Below are 21698 nucleotides of genomic sequence, written 5' to 3'. Positions count from 1 at the left end.
GATCCGCCCCTTTTTTTCCTCCGTCAGCCCCGTCGTCCATGCCGTGTGCCCCCCCCTAAAAATTTTCTGGGGTTGCCTCTCGACCGTCCGACGACGACCCTGATCACGCCGTTGCTCCTCTCTCCGTCGCCTCTCCACTGTCTCACTCCATGGCCGGCGATCCATCCCGGCCAGGATTTCCCCCCAAGTCCAGGACCCTTTACCGTCCAATATCTCCTCCCATGTCCAGGCTGCCTGCTCCTGGACACGCTGCTCCTCTTTCGCCAGGGCCTTTCCCGGCGCTTCCTCCCATGTCCAGCCCAAGGGCTGCCCCTGGACACGCTGCTTGGTCGTTGCATGGTGGGTTCTTCTGTCACGATCGTCAGGGAGAGACCAATGCGCAGCGTGTTGAACGAACATGGTATTTATTATCTTCAGTGATAACATACACAACCAACAAAACAAGAAACGACTCGTGACGTCCAACGGTATCAATGACCGAACACGGAACAAAAACCCACAAACCCAAAGGGAAAAACATACAGTTTAAATATGGCTCCCAATCAGAGACAACCAGCCAACAGCTGACACTCGTTGCCTCTGATTGGGAGTCACTCAGGCAAAACATAGAAATCAACACAACAGAATTACCAACATAGAAATACACACATAGAATGAACACACCCTGGCTCAACATAATGAGTCCCAGAGCCAGGGTGTGACACACTCTTTGCCTTGATGACAGCTTTGCAGACTCTTGGCATTCTCTCAACTAGCTTCACCTGGAATGATTTTCCAACAGTCTTGAAGGAGTTCCCACATATGCTGAGCACTTGTTAATCCTTCTTAATGCGTTTGAGCCAATCAAATAGGTAGCCCCCCTATTTGGTAAAGACCAAGTCAATATTATGGCAAGAACAGCTCAAATAAGCAACGAGAAACAACAGTCTATCATTACTTTAAGACATGAAGGTCAGTCAATACTGAACATTTCAAGAACTTTTAAAGTTTCTTCAAGTGCGGTCGCAAAAACCATCAAGCGCTATGATGAAACTGGCTCTCATGAGGACCGCCACAGGAATGGAAGACCCAGAGTTACCTCTGCTGCAGAGGATAAGTTCATTAGAGTTACCAGCCTCAGATATTAAAGCCCAAATAAATGCTTCACAGAGTTCAAGTAACAGACACATCTCATCATCAACTGTTCAGAGGGGACTGTGTGAATCAGGCCTTCATGGTCGAATTGCTGCAACGGAACCACTACTAAAGGACACTAATAATAAGAAGAGGCTTGCTTGGGCCAAGAAACACGAGCAATGGACATTAGACCCGTGGAAATCTGTCCTTTGGTCTGGAGTCCAAATTGGAGATTTTTGGTTCAAACCACTGTGTCTTTGTGAGATGCGGTGTAGGTGAACGGATGATCTCTGCATGTGTATTTCCCACCGTAAAGCATTGAGGAGGAGGTGTTATGGTGTGGGGGTGCTTTGCTGGTGACACTGTCTGTGATTTATTTAGAATTCAAGGCACACTTAACCAGCATGGCTACCACAGCATTCTGCAGCGATACGCCATCCCATCTGGTTTGGGCTTAGTGGGACTATCATTTGTTTTTCAACAGGACAATGACCCAACACACCTCCAGGCTGTGTAAGGGCTATTTGACCAAGAAGGAGAGTGATGGAGTGCTGCATCAGATGACCTGGCCTCCACAATCCCCTGACCTCAACCCAATTGAGATGGTTTGGGATGAGTCGGACTGCAGAGTGAAGGAAAAGCAGCCAACAAGTGCTCAGTATATGTGGGAACTCCTTCAAGACTGTTGGAAAAGCATTCCAGGTTAAGCTGGTTGAGAGAATGCCAAGAGTGTGCAAAGCTGTCATCAAGGCTAAGGGTGGCTATTTGAAGAATCTCAAATATAAAATATATTTTGATTTGTTTAACACTTTTTTGGTTACTACATGATTCCATATGTGTTATTTCATAGTTTTGATGTCTTCACTATTATTCTACAATGTAAAAAATTGTAAAAATAAAGAAAAACCCTTGATTACTATAACTATGTCATTAATCGCTTGGAACTATGTCATTAATTACTATAACTATGTCATTAGTCACTTGGAACCACGTCAGTAAATACTTGGAACTATGTCAGTAATCACTTGGAACTATGTCATTAATCACTACAACTATGTCATTAAACACTATAACTATGTCATTAATCACTATAACTATGTCATTAACCACTATAACTATGTCATTAATCACTATAACTATGTCATTAATCACTATAACTATGTCATTAATCACTATAACTATGTCATTAATCACTATAACTATGTCATTAATCACTATTACTATGTCATTAATCACTATAACTATGTCATTAATCACTATAACTATGTCATGAATCACTATAACTATGTCATTAACCACTATAACTATGTCATTAATCACTATAACTATGTCATTAATCACTATAACTATGTCATTAATCACTATAACTATGTCATTAATCACTATAACTATGTCATTAATCACTATAACTATGTCATTAATCACTATAACTATGTCATTAATCACTATAACTATGTCATGAATCACTATAACTATGTCATGAATCACTATAACTATGTCATGAATCACTATAACTATGTCATTAATCACTATAACTATGTCATTAATCACTATAACTATGTCATTAATCACTATAACTATGTATTTGGTTCCATTGTAGGCCTACCATGGAAACTACTTGACCTAGGTTAGATCCTGAGAATGACGTCTCACCTCTCAAACTTCTCGATGAGGGAGAGCACGCATGAGGTGGGGGAGGAGCTTCCCTCAGCGCGGGGGAGTGTTGGGGGTTGGCTGGCTCCTCCCCCTCTGGGATCTGCAGGCAGAGGTCTACAGGGTGGAGGCAGAGGGAGGGGCTTGTCCGGGGCACGGGGGCGTGGCCTAGCAGCACCAGCACTCTGCAGCAGGTGAGGAGGCTTTGGGGGCACTGAGGAGGAATAACACAACATACAACATGTTACTGACTGAGGAGGAATAACACAACATACAACATGTTACTGACTGAGGAGGAATAACACAACATACAACATGTTACTGACTGAGGAGGAATAACACAGCATACAACATGTTACTGACTGAGGAGGAATAACACAACATACAACATGTTACTGACTGAGGAGGAATAACACAACATACAACATGTTACTGACTGAGGAGGAATAACACAAAATACAACATGTTACTGACTGAGGAGGAATAACACAACATACAACATGTTACTGACTGAGGAGGAATAACACAACATCCAACATGTTACTGACTGAGGAGGAATAACACAACATACAACATGTTACTGACTGAGGAGGAATAACACAACATACAACATGTTACTGACTGAGGAGGAATAACACAACATACAAGGTGTTGGTCATCTTTGTATTTGATCTAATATCTATTTATTTAAACTACAGTAATTACAGTGTTACTGCACAGGTACAGAGGAATGTAATGTCTTCTTTATTGTCCTACTTGGAATACCAATATTTTATAGTTGATATCATTAGGCAGCCACGTCGGATGTGGCAGGGCTTGCAAACTATGACGGATTACAAAGGGAAACCCAAACGCGAGCTGTCCAGTGACGTGAGCCTACCAGACGAGAATTTTTTTATTTGTATTTATTAGGGTTTCCCTTTGTAATGCGTGTGTCTGTACCTTTGTGTGTGTCTCTTCACAGTCCCCGCTGTTCCATAAGGTGTATTTGTACCTGTTTTTTAAAAATCTGATTCTACTGCTTGCGTCAGTTACCTGATGTGGAATAGAGTTCCATGTAGTCATGGCTCTATGTAGTACTGTGCGCCTCCCATAGTCTGTTCTGGACTTGGGGACTGTGAAGAGACCTCTGGTGGCATGTCTTATTTAAATAGACGGTACATTCAGCTTGTGAACACTTCTTACAAAAACAAGTAGTGATGAAGTCAATCTCTCTTCCACTTTAAATGCCTTCTATGCGTGCTTCGAAGAAAGCAACACTGAACCATACGTAAGAGCACCAGCTGTTCCGGACGACTGTGTGATCACGCTCTCCGTAGCCGATGAGAGTAAGACGTTTAAACAGGTCAACATTCACAAGGCCGCAGGGCCAGATGGATTAACAGGACATACTTAGAGCATGCGCTGACCAACTGGCAAATGACACTTGCCACTTCATTTTCAAACTCTCCCTGACCCAGTCTGTAAAACCTACATGTTTCAAGTAGACCAAGTCTGGGACCAAAAGGCTCATGAACAACAAATAGTTAGTTAAATAGTTAACCAAATAGCTATCCGAACTATCTGCATTCCTAACTATCCTAGTTATATGTGCATATACAGTTGAAGTTGGAAGTTTACATGCACTTAGGTTGGAGTCATTTTTCAACCACTCCACAAATTTCTCGTTAACAAACTATAGTTTTGGCAAGTCGGTTAGGACATCTACTTTGTGCATGACACAAGTAATTTTTCCAACAATTGTTTACAGACAGATTATTTCACTTATAATTCACTGTATCACAATTCCAGTGGGTCAGAAGTTGACTGTGCCATTAAATAGCTTGGAAAATTCCAGAAAATGATGTCATGGCTTTAGAAGCTTCTGATGGACGAATTTACATAATTTGAGTCAATTGGAGGTGTACCTGTGGATGTATTTCAAGGCCTACCTTCAAACCCAGTGCCTCTTTGCTTGACATCATGGGAAAATCAAAAGAAATCAGCCAAGACCTCAGAATTGTAAAAAATTGTAGACCTCCACAAGTCTGGTTCATCCTTGGGAGCAATTTCCAAACGCCTGAAGGTACCACGTTCATCTGTACAAACAATAGTACGCAAGTATAAACACCATTGGACCATGCAGCCATCACACCGCTCAGGAAGGAGACGCGTTCTGTCACCTAGAGATGAACGTACTTTGGTGCGAAAAGTGCAAATCAATCCCAGAACAACAGCAAAGGACCTTGTGAAGATGCTGGAGGAAACAGATACAAAAGTATCTATATCCACAGTAAAACGAGTCCTATATCGACATAACCTGAAAGGCCGCTCAGCAAGGAAGAAGCCACTGCTCCAAAACCGCCATAAAAAAGCCAGACTGCGGTTTGCAACTGCACATGGGGACAAAGCTCGTACTTTTTGGAGAAATGTCATCTGGTCTGATGAAACAAAAATATAACTGTTTGGCCATAATGACCATTGTTATGTTTGGAGGAAAAAGGGGGTCGCTTGCAAGCCGAAGAACACCATCCCAACCGTGAAGCACGGGGGTGGCAGCATCATGCTGTGGGGGTGCTTTGCTGCAGGAGGGACTGGTGCACTTCACAAAATAGATGGCATCATGAGGAAGGACAATTATGTGGATATATTGAAGAAACATCTCAAGACATCAGTCACGAAGTTAAAGCTTGGTCGTAAATGGGTCTTCCAAATGGACAATGACCCCAAGCATACTTCCAAAGTTGTGGCAAAATGGCTTAAGGACAACAAAGTCAAGGTATTGGAGTGGCCATCACAAAGCCCTGACCTTAATCCTATAGAAAATGTGTGGGCAGAACTGAAAAAGCGTGTGCGAGCAAGGAGGCCTACAAACCTGATTCAGTTACACCAGCTCTGTTAGGAGGAATGGGCCAAAATTCGCCCATCTTATTGTGGGAAGCTTGTGGAAGGCTACCCGAAACGTTTGACCCAAGTTAAACAATTTAAAGGCAATGCTACCAAATACTAATTGAGTGTATGTAAACTTCTGACCCACTGGGAATGTGATGAAAGAAATAAAACCTGAAATAAATCATTCTCTCTACTATTATTCTGACATTTCACATTCTTAAAATAAAGTGGTGATCCTAACTGCCCTAAAACAGTGCATTTTTACTAGGATTAAATGTCAGGAATTGTGAAAAACTGAGTTTAAATGTATTTGGCTAAGGTGTATGTAAACTTCCGACTTCAACTGTGTATATCTCACTACCTCTTTCACATCGACTCAGTACTGGTACCCCAGACAGGACCCTGAACAGTTTCAACCCCCAAAGCCATAAGACTGCTAAATAGTTAGTTACATAGCTACCCGGATTATCTGCATTGAACCTTTTAGCACTAACTTTTTGGACTCATCACATACGCTGCTGCTACTGTTTATTATCTGTCACTTTGTCCCTAGTTATATGTACATATCTACCTCAATTACCTTGTACCCCTGCACATCGACTCAGTACTGGTACCCTGTGTATAGTATATATAGTATATGGTATATATTTATCGTTATTCATTGTGTATTTATATTACTTGTTTTACTTATCTATTATTTCTCTATTTTCTTTAACTCTGCGTTGTTGGGAAGGGCCCGTAAGTCAGCATTTCACTGTTAGTCCACACCTCTTGTTTACGAAGCATATGACAAATAAAATGTGATTTGATTAGATTTTGATTTACCTTGTGGTTTAGGCCCAGGTAAGGGAGGACGTGTCTTGAGGGCGGTGGAGGGCACTTCTTCTTGAGGAGTTCCACTCTCATCTTCTCCTCCATTACAGCCGTGTCCAGCGGGGTGCAGCAGGGCCCTGGGGGGCTGCAGACCCAGGGGCCCGGAGGTTTGGGGGCCGGGGTCTGAGCTGAGGCGAGGGGTCCGGGTGTCTGAGTCGTCGTCGTGGGCCCCGAGGCATGCACCGTGAGCACCAGGCTCCAGGGATAGGCTCTTAGTCATCAGCCGAGGACTGGAGGAGGACGGGCCTGGGGAGAGGATAGAAATGTATTTGTAAAGCCCTTTTTACATCAGCAGTTGTCACAAAGTGCTTATACAGAAACCCAGCCTAAAACCCCAAAGAGCAAGCAATGGTGATGTTGAAGCACGGTGTCTGTGAAAACTCCCTAGAAAGGCAGGAACCTAGGAAGAAACCTACAGAGGAACCAAGGTCAGAGGAACCAGGACATCAGTTTCATAAAACACATACATATACATTATTGTCATGAGCCCTCTCACTCCACCGGGTTACCACCTTAATGTGTTTCCACTATCTTCCACTCTGCTCATCTCTCTCTCTCTACTCAGCCTAACGAGCTCCACCTGTCCCTGCTCTGCTCGGCTCTAATTACTCTGCCAGCTGCGCTGCATTACCCACTAACCTCTCCCAGTATTTAAAGTCCCGTCTTTCAGCTCTCCTTTGTCAGATCGTCTGCATAGCTCACACCCGGAACCTGTGTGCTCACGCTTCTGGCTCACCCTTGTTTTGTGACCCCGGACCTGCCTGATTCTTGGATACTCTTCTGCCCCAGGAAAACCAGACCTGCTTTCTGCCATTCGACTCCTGACTACTCTTCGACCCCGGTAACTCTGACCAGCCTTCTGCCTTGCTACAACGTATTTGGATTTCCCTTGAACTGTACTTCTGCCTGTTTTCATCCGCCCCGTTGTGTCTGTGTTTCCTCCCCCCAGGACTTCTGGACCACCAACCACCGAGCGTCATCGGACGCATCGCTGCCACTGGGGGAGGCACAGACCCAGCACACTGGACGGGATAACCCCTGGAGCCTTCACTCACTCCCTTACTTCCCTTTTCCCTTAAGTTTAAATAAACTTTCTGGTGTGACGCAATTGTGGTCCTCTTGTCGTCTGTCTGAACCGTGACAATTATGGAGTATTTAATACTGGACTGGAGGAGGACGGGCCTGGGGGAGAGAGGGAGACAAGGAGGGACCAGGGCCGTCACCAGAGTTTCATAACACTCGGGCCTCAGTCCTGAAGACCAGGGGATGAGGGGTTTGTGGGTTGGAAAAACAAGGTCCTTTTTCTAAAAATAATTTCCTGCAATTCTACATCATTTTACATGACTGGAGACATCGCAATAATATACCACACACAATGAATCTGAGATCAAGACGACCAACGTGTCTTAAATGCAACCAATAGTATAGGCCAATGGAAAGAGTGGATACACAGATTTTAGGCCTACAATATGAGGAGGAATTTATAGTCCACCAACTTTCCAGTGGCACTCACCTATTCAGAAACAGATTCTTCCTGCGATTGTATTTTTAAATATTGCCAAATACGGTGCCTTGCAAATTGAAAAATTGGACATACACTAAATAGTCAAAATTGGTGAAGTGAAATTAAAAAAATAACTTGTTTAAAAAAATGCTAAAAAATAAATAACGGAAAAGTGGTGCGTGCATATGTATTCACCCCCTTTGCTATGAAGCCCCTAAATAAGATCTGGTGCAACCAATTACCATCAGAAGTCACATAATTATATAAATAAAGTCCACCTGTGTGCAATCTAAGTGTCACATGATCTCAGTATATATACACCTGTTCTGAAAGGCCCCAAAGTCTGCAAACCACTAAGCAAGGGGCACCACCAAGCAAGCGGCACCATGAAGACCAAGGAGCTCTCCAAACAGGTCAGGGACAAAGTTGTGGAGAAGTACATATCAGGGTTGGGTTATAAAAAAATATCCGACATTTTGAACATCCCACGGAGCACCATTAAATCCATTATAAAAAAATTGAAAGAATATGGCATCACAACAAACCTGCCAAGAGAGGGCTGCCCACCAAAACTCACAGACCAGGCAAGGAGGGCATTAATCAGAGAGGCAACAAAGAGACCAAAGATAACTCTGAAGGAGCTGCAAAGCTCCACTGCGGAGATTGGAGTATCTGTCCATAGGACCATTTTAAACCGTACACTCCACAGAGCTGGACTTTACGGAAGAGTGGCCAGAAAAAAGCCATTGCTTAAAGAGAAAAATTAGCAAACACGTTTGGTGTTCGCCAAAAGGCATGTGGGAGACTCCCCAAACATATGGAAGAAGGTACTCTCGTCAGATGAGACTAAAATTGAGCTTTTTGGCCATCAAGGAAAACACTATGTCTGGCGCAAACCCAATAACTCTCATCCCCACGAGAACACCATCCCCACAGTAAACATGGTGGTGGCAGCATCATGCTGTGGGGATGTTTTTCATCGGAAGGGACTGGGAAACTGGTCAGAATTGAAGGAATGATGGAAACCTTTTTCAGTCTTCCAGAGATTTGAGACTGGGACGGAGGTTCACCTTCCAGCAGGACAATGACCCTAAGCATACTGCTAAAGCAACACTCGAGTGGTTTAAGGGGAAACATTTAAATGTCTTGGAATGGCCTAGTCAATATTAGTCTTGGAGTCGCTATACCTGTGTGTTGTAGCTAGCTAGCTAGTGTGTCTGTGAGATGTCTCATATTAGTCTGAGTAACTATACCTGTGTGTTGTAGCTAGCTAGCTAACGTGTGTCTGTGTTGATTACTCATATTAGTCTTGGAGTAAATATACCTGTGTGTTGCAGCTAGCTAGCTAACGTGGGTCTGTGAGATGTCTCATATTAGTCTGAGTAAATATACCTGTGTGTTGTAGCTAGCTAGCTAACATGGGTCTGTGAGATGTCTCATATTAGTCTGAGTAAATATACCTGTGTGTTGTAGCTAGCTAGCTAACGTGTGTCTGTGAGATGTCTCATATTAGTCTTGGAGTAACTATACTTGTGTGTTGTAGCTAGCTAGCTAACGTGTGTCTGTGAGATGTCTCATATTAGTCTGAGTAACTATACCTGTGTGTTGTAGCTAGCTAGCTAACGTGTGTCTGTGAGATGTCTCATATTAGTCTGAGTAACTATACCTGTGTGTTGTAGCTAGCTAGCTAATGTGTGTCTGTGAGATGTCTCATATTAGTCTGAGTAACTATACCTGTGTGTTGTAGCTAGCTAGCTAACGTTGGTCTGTGAGATGGCTCATATTAGTCTGAGTAACTATACCTGTGTGTTGTAGCTAGCTAGCTAACGTTGGTCTGTGAGATGGCTCATATTAGTCTGAGTAACTATACCTGTGTGTTGTAGCTAGCTAGCTAACATGTGTCTGAGAGATGACTCATATTAGTCTGAGTAACTATACCTGTGTGTTGTAGCTAGCTAGCTAACGTTGGTCTGTGAGATGGCTCATATTCTACCCCATGCTGCTACAGTAGTAATCCAGACAGTACACAGTGATTAATTATTATTATTGAATGTGGAATAGTGTTTTCGTCATTCTCTTACAGACAATACCACTTGGTGGCCTACAGATTCTTATTGGAGTTTGTCTGAAAACAAGACATGTCTACTTATTTGCTGCATTGACAGACTAATCTACTGTTTTATTAAAACATATTTACTTGCCAACAAACGAAAGTTTGCATCATTTTATTATTATTTTTGCAGTAAGATTGTAGCTAGGTACTTCCAAATACATTTCATGAATATCATAATGAATTGATCCAGAAGTTGAAGTCAACACTTTATTTGTTTCTGGTGCAGCTGAAAATAATTTAGTCAATACAAAAATATGATATAAAACATTTATATGGTCCAGCTTTAAATTACGTTCAGCTTGTAACGGCTTCATAAAGCATTCATAATGCCTTCATAAGCACTACATAAATGTGTTACAAAGCATCTATAACCGTATGTCATGCTTTTATAAAGGGTTCATAAATGTGGCATAACTGTGTGACATAATCACCAATGTCAAATGTGACATAACCCACTATGTAGAATATGACATAAACATGTGCTTTATAAAGGTTGACACGTTGTTGCTGAAGGATGGAATACGCTCTAAAGTGATGTAATGTTAGTCACATTACACCTAATCTCATTCCCAGACACTTCCGTCCAAATGCGCGGAAGGTCTGGTGAACCAACGCGTCCAACTTGACCTTCATTAGTTGGGGTTAGGTTTAAAATACAATTTTAAGAAGATAAATTGTGGGAATGGGCAGGGTTTATGACTTTTTGACTGTGTTAAGTAGTGACGATGACAAATACTTTACTCAGTGAGGTCACTCCTATAGAATTCTATGGTCACTCCCACTAAAGTCAACGTTGAATGGTTGATATCCCAGGCATATATATGTGCTGTGTGTTCAATAGCCTGGGGACGACGTTACACCAAGAAACACTCACCTAAACCTAAAGAAATTAAAAGTGTCTTTCTTCTGGAACCAAGTTACATGTTCCTCAGTACACAAACCCACACACAATAAACACGAACCGTACCGCACACTGCTGGGCCCAGTCAGGTCTTTGACACATTCACCCACTGCCCCGCTGAAAGATCAGCCACTAAAATGTTGGCACCATTGTAACAGGTTGGAATCAAGCCCGGGTCTCCAGCATGGGAACAGAAGAGGAATACCTGGTGCGGTAGTCTCTAGGTTGGACTACTCCAAATCATCTTGGTTCTGACACACACAAAACGCAAGCTTTGCAGGTCCATCAACCCATTTAAATACCTCTCACGCCCTACAGTAACCTGTTGGTCATGAGACAACCTTCATAAATCAGCAGAATGTTAATAAGCTATTTATTCACACTTTATGTAGTGTCCTGTAATACTTAGTTTGAAGTGAGAAACCTTCTGTCATTCATAACACATCTATAAAGGCTTAATGATGTAAACACAAATGTATTAACACTTAGGGAATTATCACTAACTGCTAAAACAAAATAAACATTTAAGACATGTTTAAACCATACATTTCCTTTTATTTGTACATTTTTAAAACAATACAAATGCATTAAGTTTCAGAACATCCAGCAATGCAATTACATTGAACATTGCTCAGGGCTGTGAATAGTGCAGCTTGTCCCTGAGCTGGTGGACCAATGGTTGTGCAGCTTGTCCCTGAGCTGGTGGACCAATGGTTGTGCAGCTTGTCCCTGAGCTGGTGGACCAATGGTTGTGCAGCTTGTCCCTGAGCTGGTGGACCAATGGTTGTGCAGCTTGTCCCTGAGCTGGTGGACCAATGGTTGTGCAGCTTGTCCCAGAGCTGGTGGACCAATGGTTGTGCAGCTTGTCCCTGAGCTGGTGGACCAATGGTTGTGCAGCTTGTCCCTGAGCTGGAGGACCAATGGTTGTGCAGCTTGTCCCTGAGCTGGTGGACCAATGGTAGTGCAGCTTGTCCCTGAGCTGGTGGACCAATGGTTGTGCAGCTTGTCCCTGAGCTGGTGGACCAATGGTTGTGCAGCTTGTCCCTGAGCTGGTGGGACCAATGGTTGTGCAGCTTGTCCCTGAGCTGGTGGACCAATGGTTGTGCAGCTTGTCCCTGAGCTGGTGGACCAATGGTTGTGCAGCTTGTCCCTGAGCTGGTGGACCAATGGTTGTGCAGCTTGTCCCTGAGCTGGTGGACCAATGGTTGTGCAGCTTGTCCCTGAGCTGGTGGACCAATGGTTGTGCAGCTTGTCCCCTGAGCTGGTGGACCAATGGTTGTGCAGCTTGTCCCTGAGCTGGTGGACCAATGGTTGTGCAGCTTGTCCCTGAGCTGGTGGACCAATGGTTGTGCAGCTTGTCCCTGAGCTGGTGGACCAATGGTTGTGCAGCTTGTCCCTGAGCTGGTGGACCAATGGTTGTGCAGCTTGTCCCTGAGCTGGTGGACCAATGGTTGTGCAGCTTGTCCCTGAGCTGGTGGACCAATGGTTGTGCAGCTTGTCCCTGAGCTGGAGGACCAATGGTTGTGCAGCTTGTCCCTGAGCTGGTGGACCAATGGTAGTGCAGCTTGTCCCTGAGCTGGTGGACCAATGGTTGTGCAGCTTGTCCCTGAGCTGGTGGACCAATGGTTGTGCAGCTTGTCCCCTGAGCTGGTGGACCAATGGTTGTGCAGCTTGTCCCTGAGCTGGTGGACCAATGGTAGTGCAGCTTGTCCCTGAGCTGGTGGACCAATGGTTGTGCAGCTTGTCCCTGAGCTGGTGGACCAATGGTTGTGCAGCTTGTCCCTGAGCTGGTGGACCAATGGTTGTGCAGCTTGTCCCTGAGCTGGTGGACCAATGGTTGTGCAGCTTGTCCCTGAGCTGGTGGACCAATGGTTGTGCAGCTTGTCCCTGAGCTGGTGGACCAATGGTTGTGCAGCTTGTCCCTGAGCTGGAGGACCAATGGTTGTGCAGCTTGTCCCTGAGCTGGTGGACCAATGGTAGTGCAGCTTGTCCCTGAGCTGGTGGACCAATGGTTGTGCAGCTTGTCCCTGAGCTGGTGGACCAATGGTTGTGCAGCTTGTCCCTGAGCTGGTGGACCAATGGTTGTGCAGCTTGTCCCTGAGCTGGTGGACCAATGGTTGTGCAGCTTGTCCCTGAGCTGGTGGACCAATGGTTGTGCAGCTTGTCCCAGAGCTGGTGGACCAATGGTTGTGCAGCTTGTCCCTGAGCTGGTGGACCAATGGTTGTGCAGCTTGTCCCTGAGCTGGTGGACCAATGGTTGTGCAGCTTGTCCCTGAGCTGGTGGACCAATGGTTGTGCAGCTTGTCCCTGAGCTGGTGGACCAATGGTTGTGCAGCTTGTCCCTGAGCTGGTGGACCAATGGTTGTGCAGCTTGTCCCTGAGCTGGTGGACCAATGGTTGTGCAGCTTGTCCCTGAGCTGGTGGACCAATGGTTGTGCAGCTTGTCCCTGAGCTGGTGGACCAATGGTTGTGCAGCTTGTCCCTGAGCTGGAGGACCAATGGTTGTGCAGCTTGTCCCTGAGCTGGTGGACCAATGGTAGTGCAGCTTGTCCCTGAGCTGGTGGACCAATGGTTGTGCAGCTTGTCCCTGAGCTGGTGGACCAATGGTTGTGCAGCTTGTCCCTGAGCTGGTGGACCAATGGTTGTGCAGCTTGTCCCTGAGCTGGTGGACCAATGGTTGTGCAGCTTGTCCCTGAGCTGGTGGACCAATGGTTGTGCAGCTTGTCCCTGAGCTGGTGGACCAATGGTTGTGCAGCTTGTCCCTGAGCTGGTGGACCAATGGTTGTGCAGCTTGTCCCTGAGCTGGTGGACCAATGGTTGTGCAGCTTGTCCCCTGAGCTGGTGGACCAATGGTTGTGCAGCTTGTCCCTGAGCTGGTGGACCAATGGTAGTGCAGCTTGTCCCTGAGCTGGTGGACCAATGGTTGTGCAGCTTGTCCCTGAGCTGGTGGACCAATGGTTGTGCAGCTTGTCCCTGAGCTGGTGGACCAATGGTTGTGCAGCTTGTCCCTGAGCTGGTGGACCAATGGTTGTGCAGCTTGTCCCTGAGCTGGTGGACCAATGGTTGTGCAGCTTGTCCCTGAGCTGGTGGACCAATGGTTGTGCAGCTTGTCCCTGAGCTGGAGGACCAATGGTTGTGCAGCTTGTCCCTGAGCTGGTGGACCAATGGTAGTGCAGCTTGTCCCTGAGCTGGTGGACCAATGGTTGTGCAGCTTGTCCCTGAGCTGGTGGACCAATGGTTGTGCAGCTTGTCCCTGAGCTGGTGGACCAATGGTTGTGCAGCTTGTCCCTGAGCTGGTGGACCAATGGTTGTGCAGCTTGTCCCTGAGCTGGTGGACCAATGGTTGTGCAGCTTGTCCCTGAGCTGGTGGACCAATGGTTGTGCAGCTTGTCCCTGAGCTGGTGGACCAATGGTTGTGCAGCTTGTCCCTGAGCTGGTGGACCAATGGTTGTGCAGCTTGTCCCTGAGCTGGTGGACCAATGGTTGTGCAGCTTGTCCCTGAGCTGGTGGACCAATGGTTGTGCAGCTTGTCCCTGAGCTGGTGGACCAATGGTTGTGCAGCTTGTCCCTGAGCTGGTGGACCAATGGTTGTGCAGCTTGTCCCTGAGCTGGTGGACCAATGGTTCGTGCTTCTCTTCCTGCTGGAGGTACTGCATGTTGGATCCAACCTTAAAAGTAACAACAAGGAAAGTTAGAAGGTCTGTTAGGAAATGCCTTTGTCTGGATAAGGGCATTTCAGTGCTGCGCCAGAAACTTTAAATGGAGAGAAGGGAAACTCCATTCAATTCAGATTATTATATTCCTCTTTCATTTCCAAATCTCATGATGTGACTATGGCTGTATCTAGTTGGATTTATATTTAGCTGAGCCTGATAGCTAGCTACATTTTGGCTAGCTAGCAATTGCTGTGAAGTCACCGAAATTATTTGAAATAACGTTTGAGGTAGCTACAGTATGTAATCTAACTCAACACTTAAACTCCTTCAAATTAATTTAAATGACAATAAATAAAGGTTAACTTACTTGTTTTTCTCCGTCCAGTGGCAGCACAAGTGGGGCATTTGATTTGCGTAATAGTAGAAAAGTGCGAATAACCATTCGTGATATATGAAAAATAATTGTCTAAACATTAACAATGATTCATATTTGTTCATGTTTAAGTGACATTTACATTAAATTTGGGTTTTAAAACATGTTCCAAGGTCAAATAAATGCCCCCCAATGCGAATCACTGTATATGGAATACATATTGGCTTAGAGCAAGAACTGGGTGTCACAGTGAAAGTATTGTAGGGAATACTCAGTAGGGTCTGTAGAATGTAAATATGGTGTCATTTCACGGGGCTCTGAATAATATGGAGTGTTGCTGACCTTTTACTCCACCCATTCCATTGGCGGCTGAATCACATCACATGTGGCTTACTGCACTACAGAAAACCCTCTAACCAAACAACCGTGCAGGGCGTACTCACTGAATTAAAGGGCAACTAATTTCTTAGATTTTTTTCCCAGACCTCAAAAGTAATCCGCTGATGTGGTTTAAGCATTGTTGTGAACACAGAAATCAAATTTAGTTGTTTTTCTATTGTACAAGTGTGTAAAACTGGTAAACCAGGAAAAATCCGAAACCTGGAAAAACAAAACCAAGAAAATGGAATTTGGGGAAAAAACTAATAGGCAAAAAATAAAAACGGATTTTAAAAGGTCCTACCAACGTGTTCTGCTGTGCACGACTGCACTTTAGAGCGTCTCATCCTGCAGCACAGCATTCTGGGGGAAGTTGAGGTCAGGTCCAATATTGACTATGCACCCAAGAGGGAAAGAGGTTGGGCCATCCTAGACATGTTTTAGTGAAATATAATAATTATCTATAACATTTAGCACAACCTTATATCCAAAGCGACTTACAGTCATCCGTGAATACATTTTTTACGTATGGGTGGTCCCGGGAATTGAAACCAATATCCTGATGTTACAATGCTCTACCAAGATGCATGATAGGGTTATAAATGCTTTGTGAAGCTCAATTTAATATGATTTATAAGGTCTTTATTAAGCAGTGCTTATGGCACCCTTTATAAAGGTCAGGTTTATGTCATATTTGACATAGTGGGTTATGTCACACAGTTATGCCACATTTATGAACCCTTTATAAAGCATGACATATGGTTATAGATGAGTGTTGTAGTGTTTATGAAGCCTCGGGCTCCCGAGTGGCGCAGCGGTCTAAGGCGCTGCATCTCAGTGCTTGAGGCATCACTACAGACTCCCTGGTTCGATTCCAGGCTGTATCACAACCGGCTGTGATTGGGAGTCCCATAGGGCGGCGCACAATTGGCCCAGCGTCGTCCGGGTTTGGCCGGGGTAGGCCACCATTGTAAATAAGAATTTGCTTCTTAACTGACTTGCCTAGTTAAATAAAGGTTAAATAAAAAAGATTTTGAATATTGAAACAATGTTGCAAATGTCGGAGAGACAGACAGCAAGGTTTATATAAAATCTCTGCTGTTGAAAACTAAATGTTAGTCTAAAAGAAATGGGAGATAATGTCTAGATGCTTTTTATAGTGGAGATCCATCTGACTGTTCCAACAGAATCCACTAATATGAAGGGGTGTCCACATACTGCTGTATATATAGTGTATCTCTATTAGAATCCACTAATATGAAGGGGTGTCCACATACTGCTGTATATATAGTGCATCTCTATTAGAATCCACTAATATGAAGGGGTGTCCACATACTGCTGTATATATAGTGCATCTCTATTAGAATCCACTAATATGAAGGGGGTGTCCACATACTGCTGTATATATAGTGTATCTCTATTAGAATCCACTAATATGAAGGGGGTGTCCACATACTGCTGTATATACAGTGTATCTCTATTAGAATCCACTAATATGAAGGGGTGTCCTCATACTGCTGTATATATAGTGTATCTCTATTAGAATCCACTAATATGAAGGGGTGTCCACATACTGCTGTATATATAGTGTATCTCTATTAGAATCCACTAATATGAAGGGGGTGTCCACATACTGCTGTATATATAGTGTATCTCTATTAGAATCCACTAATATGAAGGGGTGTCCTCATACTGCTGTATATATAGTGTATCTCTATTAGAATCCACTAATATGAAGGGGTGTCCACATACTGCTGTATATATAGTGTATCTCTATTAGAATCCACTAATATGAAGGGGTGTCCTCATACTGCTGTATATATAGTGTATCTCTATTAGAATCCACTAATATGAAGGGGTGTCCTCATACTGCTGTATATATAGTGTATCTCTATTAGAATCCACTAATATGAAGGGGTGTCCTCATACTGCTGTATATATAGTGCATCTCTATTAGAATCCACTAATATGAAGGGGTGTCCACATACTGCTGTATATATAGTGTATCTCTATTAGAATCCACTAATATGAAGGGGTGTCCTCATACTGCTGTATATATAGTGCATCTCTATTAGAATCCACTAATATGAAGGGGTGTCCACATACTACTGTATATATAGTGCATCTCTATTAGAATCCACTAATATGAAGGGGTGTCCACATACTGCTGTATATATAGTGTATCTCTATTAGAATCCACTAATATGAAGGGGTGTCCACATACTGCTGTATATATAGTGTATCTCTATTAGAATCCACTAATATGAAGGGGTGTCCACATACTGCTGTATATATAGTGTATCTATTAGAATCCACTAATATGAAGGGGTGTCCACATACTGCTGTATATATAGTGTATCTCTATTAGAATCCACTAATATGAAGGGGTGTCCACATACTGCTGTATATACAGTGTAGCACTGTCTATGAATTTGGTCACATGATGGAACAGTCAGATGGAACAGAGTAAATAGGCATTTCAACGTCATAGATTTAGATAATAATATAAAATATATAACGGATGGGTCTAATCCTGAATGCTGTTTGGTTAAAACCGCATTCCAGCCGGCGTCTATTCCACAAGTTACCATTCAGGATTAGACCCATCCGTTATATATTATCTATATTATTATTATTATTATTATTATTATTATTATTATTATTATTATTATTATTATTATTATTATTATAATATATGTTATTATTATTATTATTATTATCTATATTATTATGATTATGATTATGATTATGATTATGATTATGATTATGATTATCTATATTATTATTATTGTTAATATTATTATTATCTATATTATTATATTATTATTATTATTATTATTATTATTATTATTATTATTATTATTATTATCTATATTATTATATTATTATTATTTTTATTATTGTTATTATTATTATTATTATTATCTATATTATTATTATTATTATTATCTGTATTATTATTGTTATCACTGCATTGTTGCGCTCTCAAGTAGGAATTTCCCTGTCCTGTTTTACACCTTATATCCTGTGCACGTGGCGAATAAACTGTGAAACTTGAAACGTGATCAAAAGTAGTGCACTACATAGGGAATGTCTCCCGAGTGGCGCAGTGGTCTAAGGCGCCGCATCGCAGTGCTAACTGTGCCACTAGAGATCCTGGTTCGAATCCAGGCTCTGTCGTAGCCGGCCGCGACCGGCGCACAATTCGTCCAGGGTAGGGGAGGGAATGGCCGGCAGGGATGTAGCTCAGTTGATAGAGCATGGCGTTTGCAACGCCAGGGTTGTGGGTTCGATTCCCACGGGGGGGCCAGTATAAAAAAAAAAAAAAAAAAAATATGTATTCACTAACTGTAAGTCGCTCTGGATAAGAGCGTCTGCTAAATGACTTAAATGGAAATGGAAATGGAATAGGGTTTAGTGGGTTATAGTGTTAGTGAAGACAGAGCAGAGTAGAGTCTGCAGTGTGTAAAAACCCTCAGTCCTCCAGGGGATGCGTGTGTGTGTGTGTGTGTGTGACCTGACATGCAAAATGCAATACATTCGCAGACAGACTGCTGACGAGGCATGGTTGTGGTTTTCTACGCCCCCAGGGGAACAGAGGAGTAAGAGGATAACAAATGACTTTCAGAAAAAAATTGTATTTACTGTTGACAGACACTCTATTTCAGCCACACCCGTTGCTGACAGGTGTATCAAATCGAGCACACAAACATGCAATCTCCATAGACAATCATTGGTAGTAGAATGGCCTTACTGAAGAGCTCAGTGACTATCAACGTGGCACCGTCATAGGATGCCACCTTTCCAAAAAATCAGTTCGTAACATTTCTTCCCTGCTAGAGCTGCCCCCGGTCAACTGTAAGTGCTGCTCCCAGGCTGCCCATCAATACTCACACCTGTCACCATAGTTACGCACATCAGCGCTTCATTGGACTCACCTGAACTTCATCACTGCTTGGTTACCTCCCCTATGTCTGTTCCTCAGTTTGATCCCCGTGCCTGCATTGATGTTGTTTTGTTTCTCTTGTCCAGACTCTGTTCTTGCTTTGTTTCATGTCTATTTATTATTAAATCCTCACCCTGTACTTGCTTCCTGTCTCCCTGCGTCTGTCTTTACAGTTATTGTGAAGTGGAAACATCTAGGAGCAACAACGGCTCAGCCAGCGAAGTGGTAGGCCACACAAGCTCACAGACTAACTGACATTTCCACATCCCACTCTAAAATCCTGTCTGTCTTAAGCCTAACTGACAGGGCTGACAGGGCTCCCGAGTGGCGCAGCGGTCTAAGGCGCTGCATCTCAGTGCTTGAGGCGTCACTACAGACCCCCCTGGTTCGATTCCAGGCTGTGTCACAACCGGGCCGTGATTGGGAGTCCCAGAGGGCAGAGCACAATTGGCCCAGCGTCGTCCGGGTTTGGCCGGTGTAGGCCGTCATTGTAAATAAGATTAGTTCTTAACTGACTTGCCTAGTTAAATAAAGGTAAAAAAATAAATAAAAAAAATGTCCACATCCCACTCTAAAAACCTCTATGTCTTATGTAATATATACTAACTTAATGTAAATTATACTAGCCTAATGTAAATTAAACTAACCCAATGTAAATTAAACTAACTTAATGTAAATATGGTCCTCTGTAGCTCAGCTGGTAGAGCACGGCACTTGTAACGCCAAGGTAGTGGGTTCGATCCCCGGGACCACCCATACACAAGAAAAATGTATGCGCGCATGACTGTAAGTCGCTTTGGATAAAAGCGTCTGCTAAATGGCTTATTATTATTAAATTATACTAACTTCATGTATATGCAGTCTGGCGACTCTCAACAGACACAAACATAAGGCTCAATAAAATCTCAGATGCTTTTGGAAAGTAAACTCAAAATCTGCATAGGAAGGGAAATATTTGCATTGCTAAAGTACCGTCAGTTCCTTTGTGTGATTCTCCAGAGGAAAACCCAAGTACTGTTGCTACAGGGCTGCTGTACTGCAGCATGATGGGTAATGAATGGTGCTTATGGGAAATAATAAAATAGCAATTATTAAGTAGAAATAATTTGGGCTATGAAAGACGTGTGTGTGTGTGTGTGTGTGTGTGTGTGTGTGTGTGTGTGTGTGGGGGGGATGGATACGGCCTCTGAGAGCAGATTGTAAACCACTGCTATTCATTACAGCGCTTCGAATAATTCTTTCTATACCATCATTCTATAAATTAGAAATAAATCTGTAAAACATTGCTCCAAAAGTATTTGCCATTTCATCATCAGCACCCAGCCTCGGTTAGTTGATTATATTGCCAAGCTACCTTCAGATGAATGCGCTGTCTGTAAGTCACTCTGGATAAGAGCGTCTGCCAAATGACAAACATTTAAATGTAAATGGGTGCCTGGCGTGATGCATTGGACACCTCACACCTGCAGTGTTTTCCATAGACGTTAAAATGCAGAGGCATCCCAATAATCACTTCAATAAAAGCCACTTTAAACACATTTCTGCTGACAGTCTGCTAACAATCTGCCAAACTAATAGAATATTAACGAAGCAGTAGTCAAACCAGGGATCTGATTGGCTGTATTGATGTTTAGTATCAGGAAGGGCTTCCTGAATAATGATTGGTTATATTGTGCTTGACGGGCAGACCAGTATGTGGCCGTATACGAGGCACGTCCAATGTATGTATTGAATATATGTCTAGTGTGTAGTGTACCATGTCTATTTTGTATTAGATATATATTAGATATTCATGTTTATCCTATTAGATATTCATGTTTATCCTCTCCTATTAGATATTCATGTTTATCCTCTCCTATTAGATATTCATGTTTATCCTATCCTATTAGATATTCATGTTTATCCTCTCCTATTAGATATTCATGTTTATCCTCTCCTATTAGATATTCATGTTTATCCTATTAGATATTCATGTTTATCCTCTCCTATTAGATATTCATGTTTATCCTCTCCTATTAGATATTCATGTTTATCCTATCCTATTAGATATTCATGTTTATCCTCTCTATTAGATATTCATGTTTATCCTCTCCCTATTAGATATTCATGTTTATCCTATCCTATTAGATATTCATGTTTATCCTCTCCTATTAGATATTCATGTTTATCCTATTAGATATTCATGTTTATCCTCTCCTATTAGATATTCATGTTTATCCTCTCCTATTAGATATTCATGTTTATCCTATCCTATTAGATATTCATGTTTATCCTCTCCTATTAGATATTCATGTTTATCCTATTAGATATTCAT

The 21698-nt window shown here is 43.0% G+C and overlaps 1 protein-coding gene across 1 annotated transcript in view; it reads right to left on the bottom strand.

The window, feature by feature from the left end:
• fgd1 (FYVE, RhoGEF and PH domain containing 1) overlaps positions 1–21698 on the bottom strand; it is an 87413-nt gene that overhangs the window by 56188 nt on the left and 9527 nt on the right. Inside the window, exons 2-3 of the mRNA XM_045206795.1 lie at positions 6466–6759; positions 2770–2983 (exon numbers count right to left, since the gene is read on the bottom strand). Coding sequence (XP_045062730.1) covers positions 2770–2983; positions 6466–6759 — 508 coding nt within the window. The remainder of the gene's footprint in view (positions 1–2769; positions 2984–6465; positions 6760–21698) is intronic.

The sequence above is a fragment of the Coregonus clupeaformis genome, chromosome 24, assembly GCF_020615455.1.
Source record: "Coregonus clupeaformis isolate EN_2021a chromosome 24, ASM2061545v1, whole genome shotgun sequence".
Taxonomy (NCBI): Eukaryota; Metazoa; Chordata; class Actinopteri; order Salmoniformes; family Salmonidae; genus Coregonus; species Coregonus clupeaformis.
Note: the sequence above shows the minus strand (reverse complement) of the source record. Positions and strands in the feature narration are given on the sequence as shown.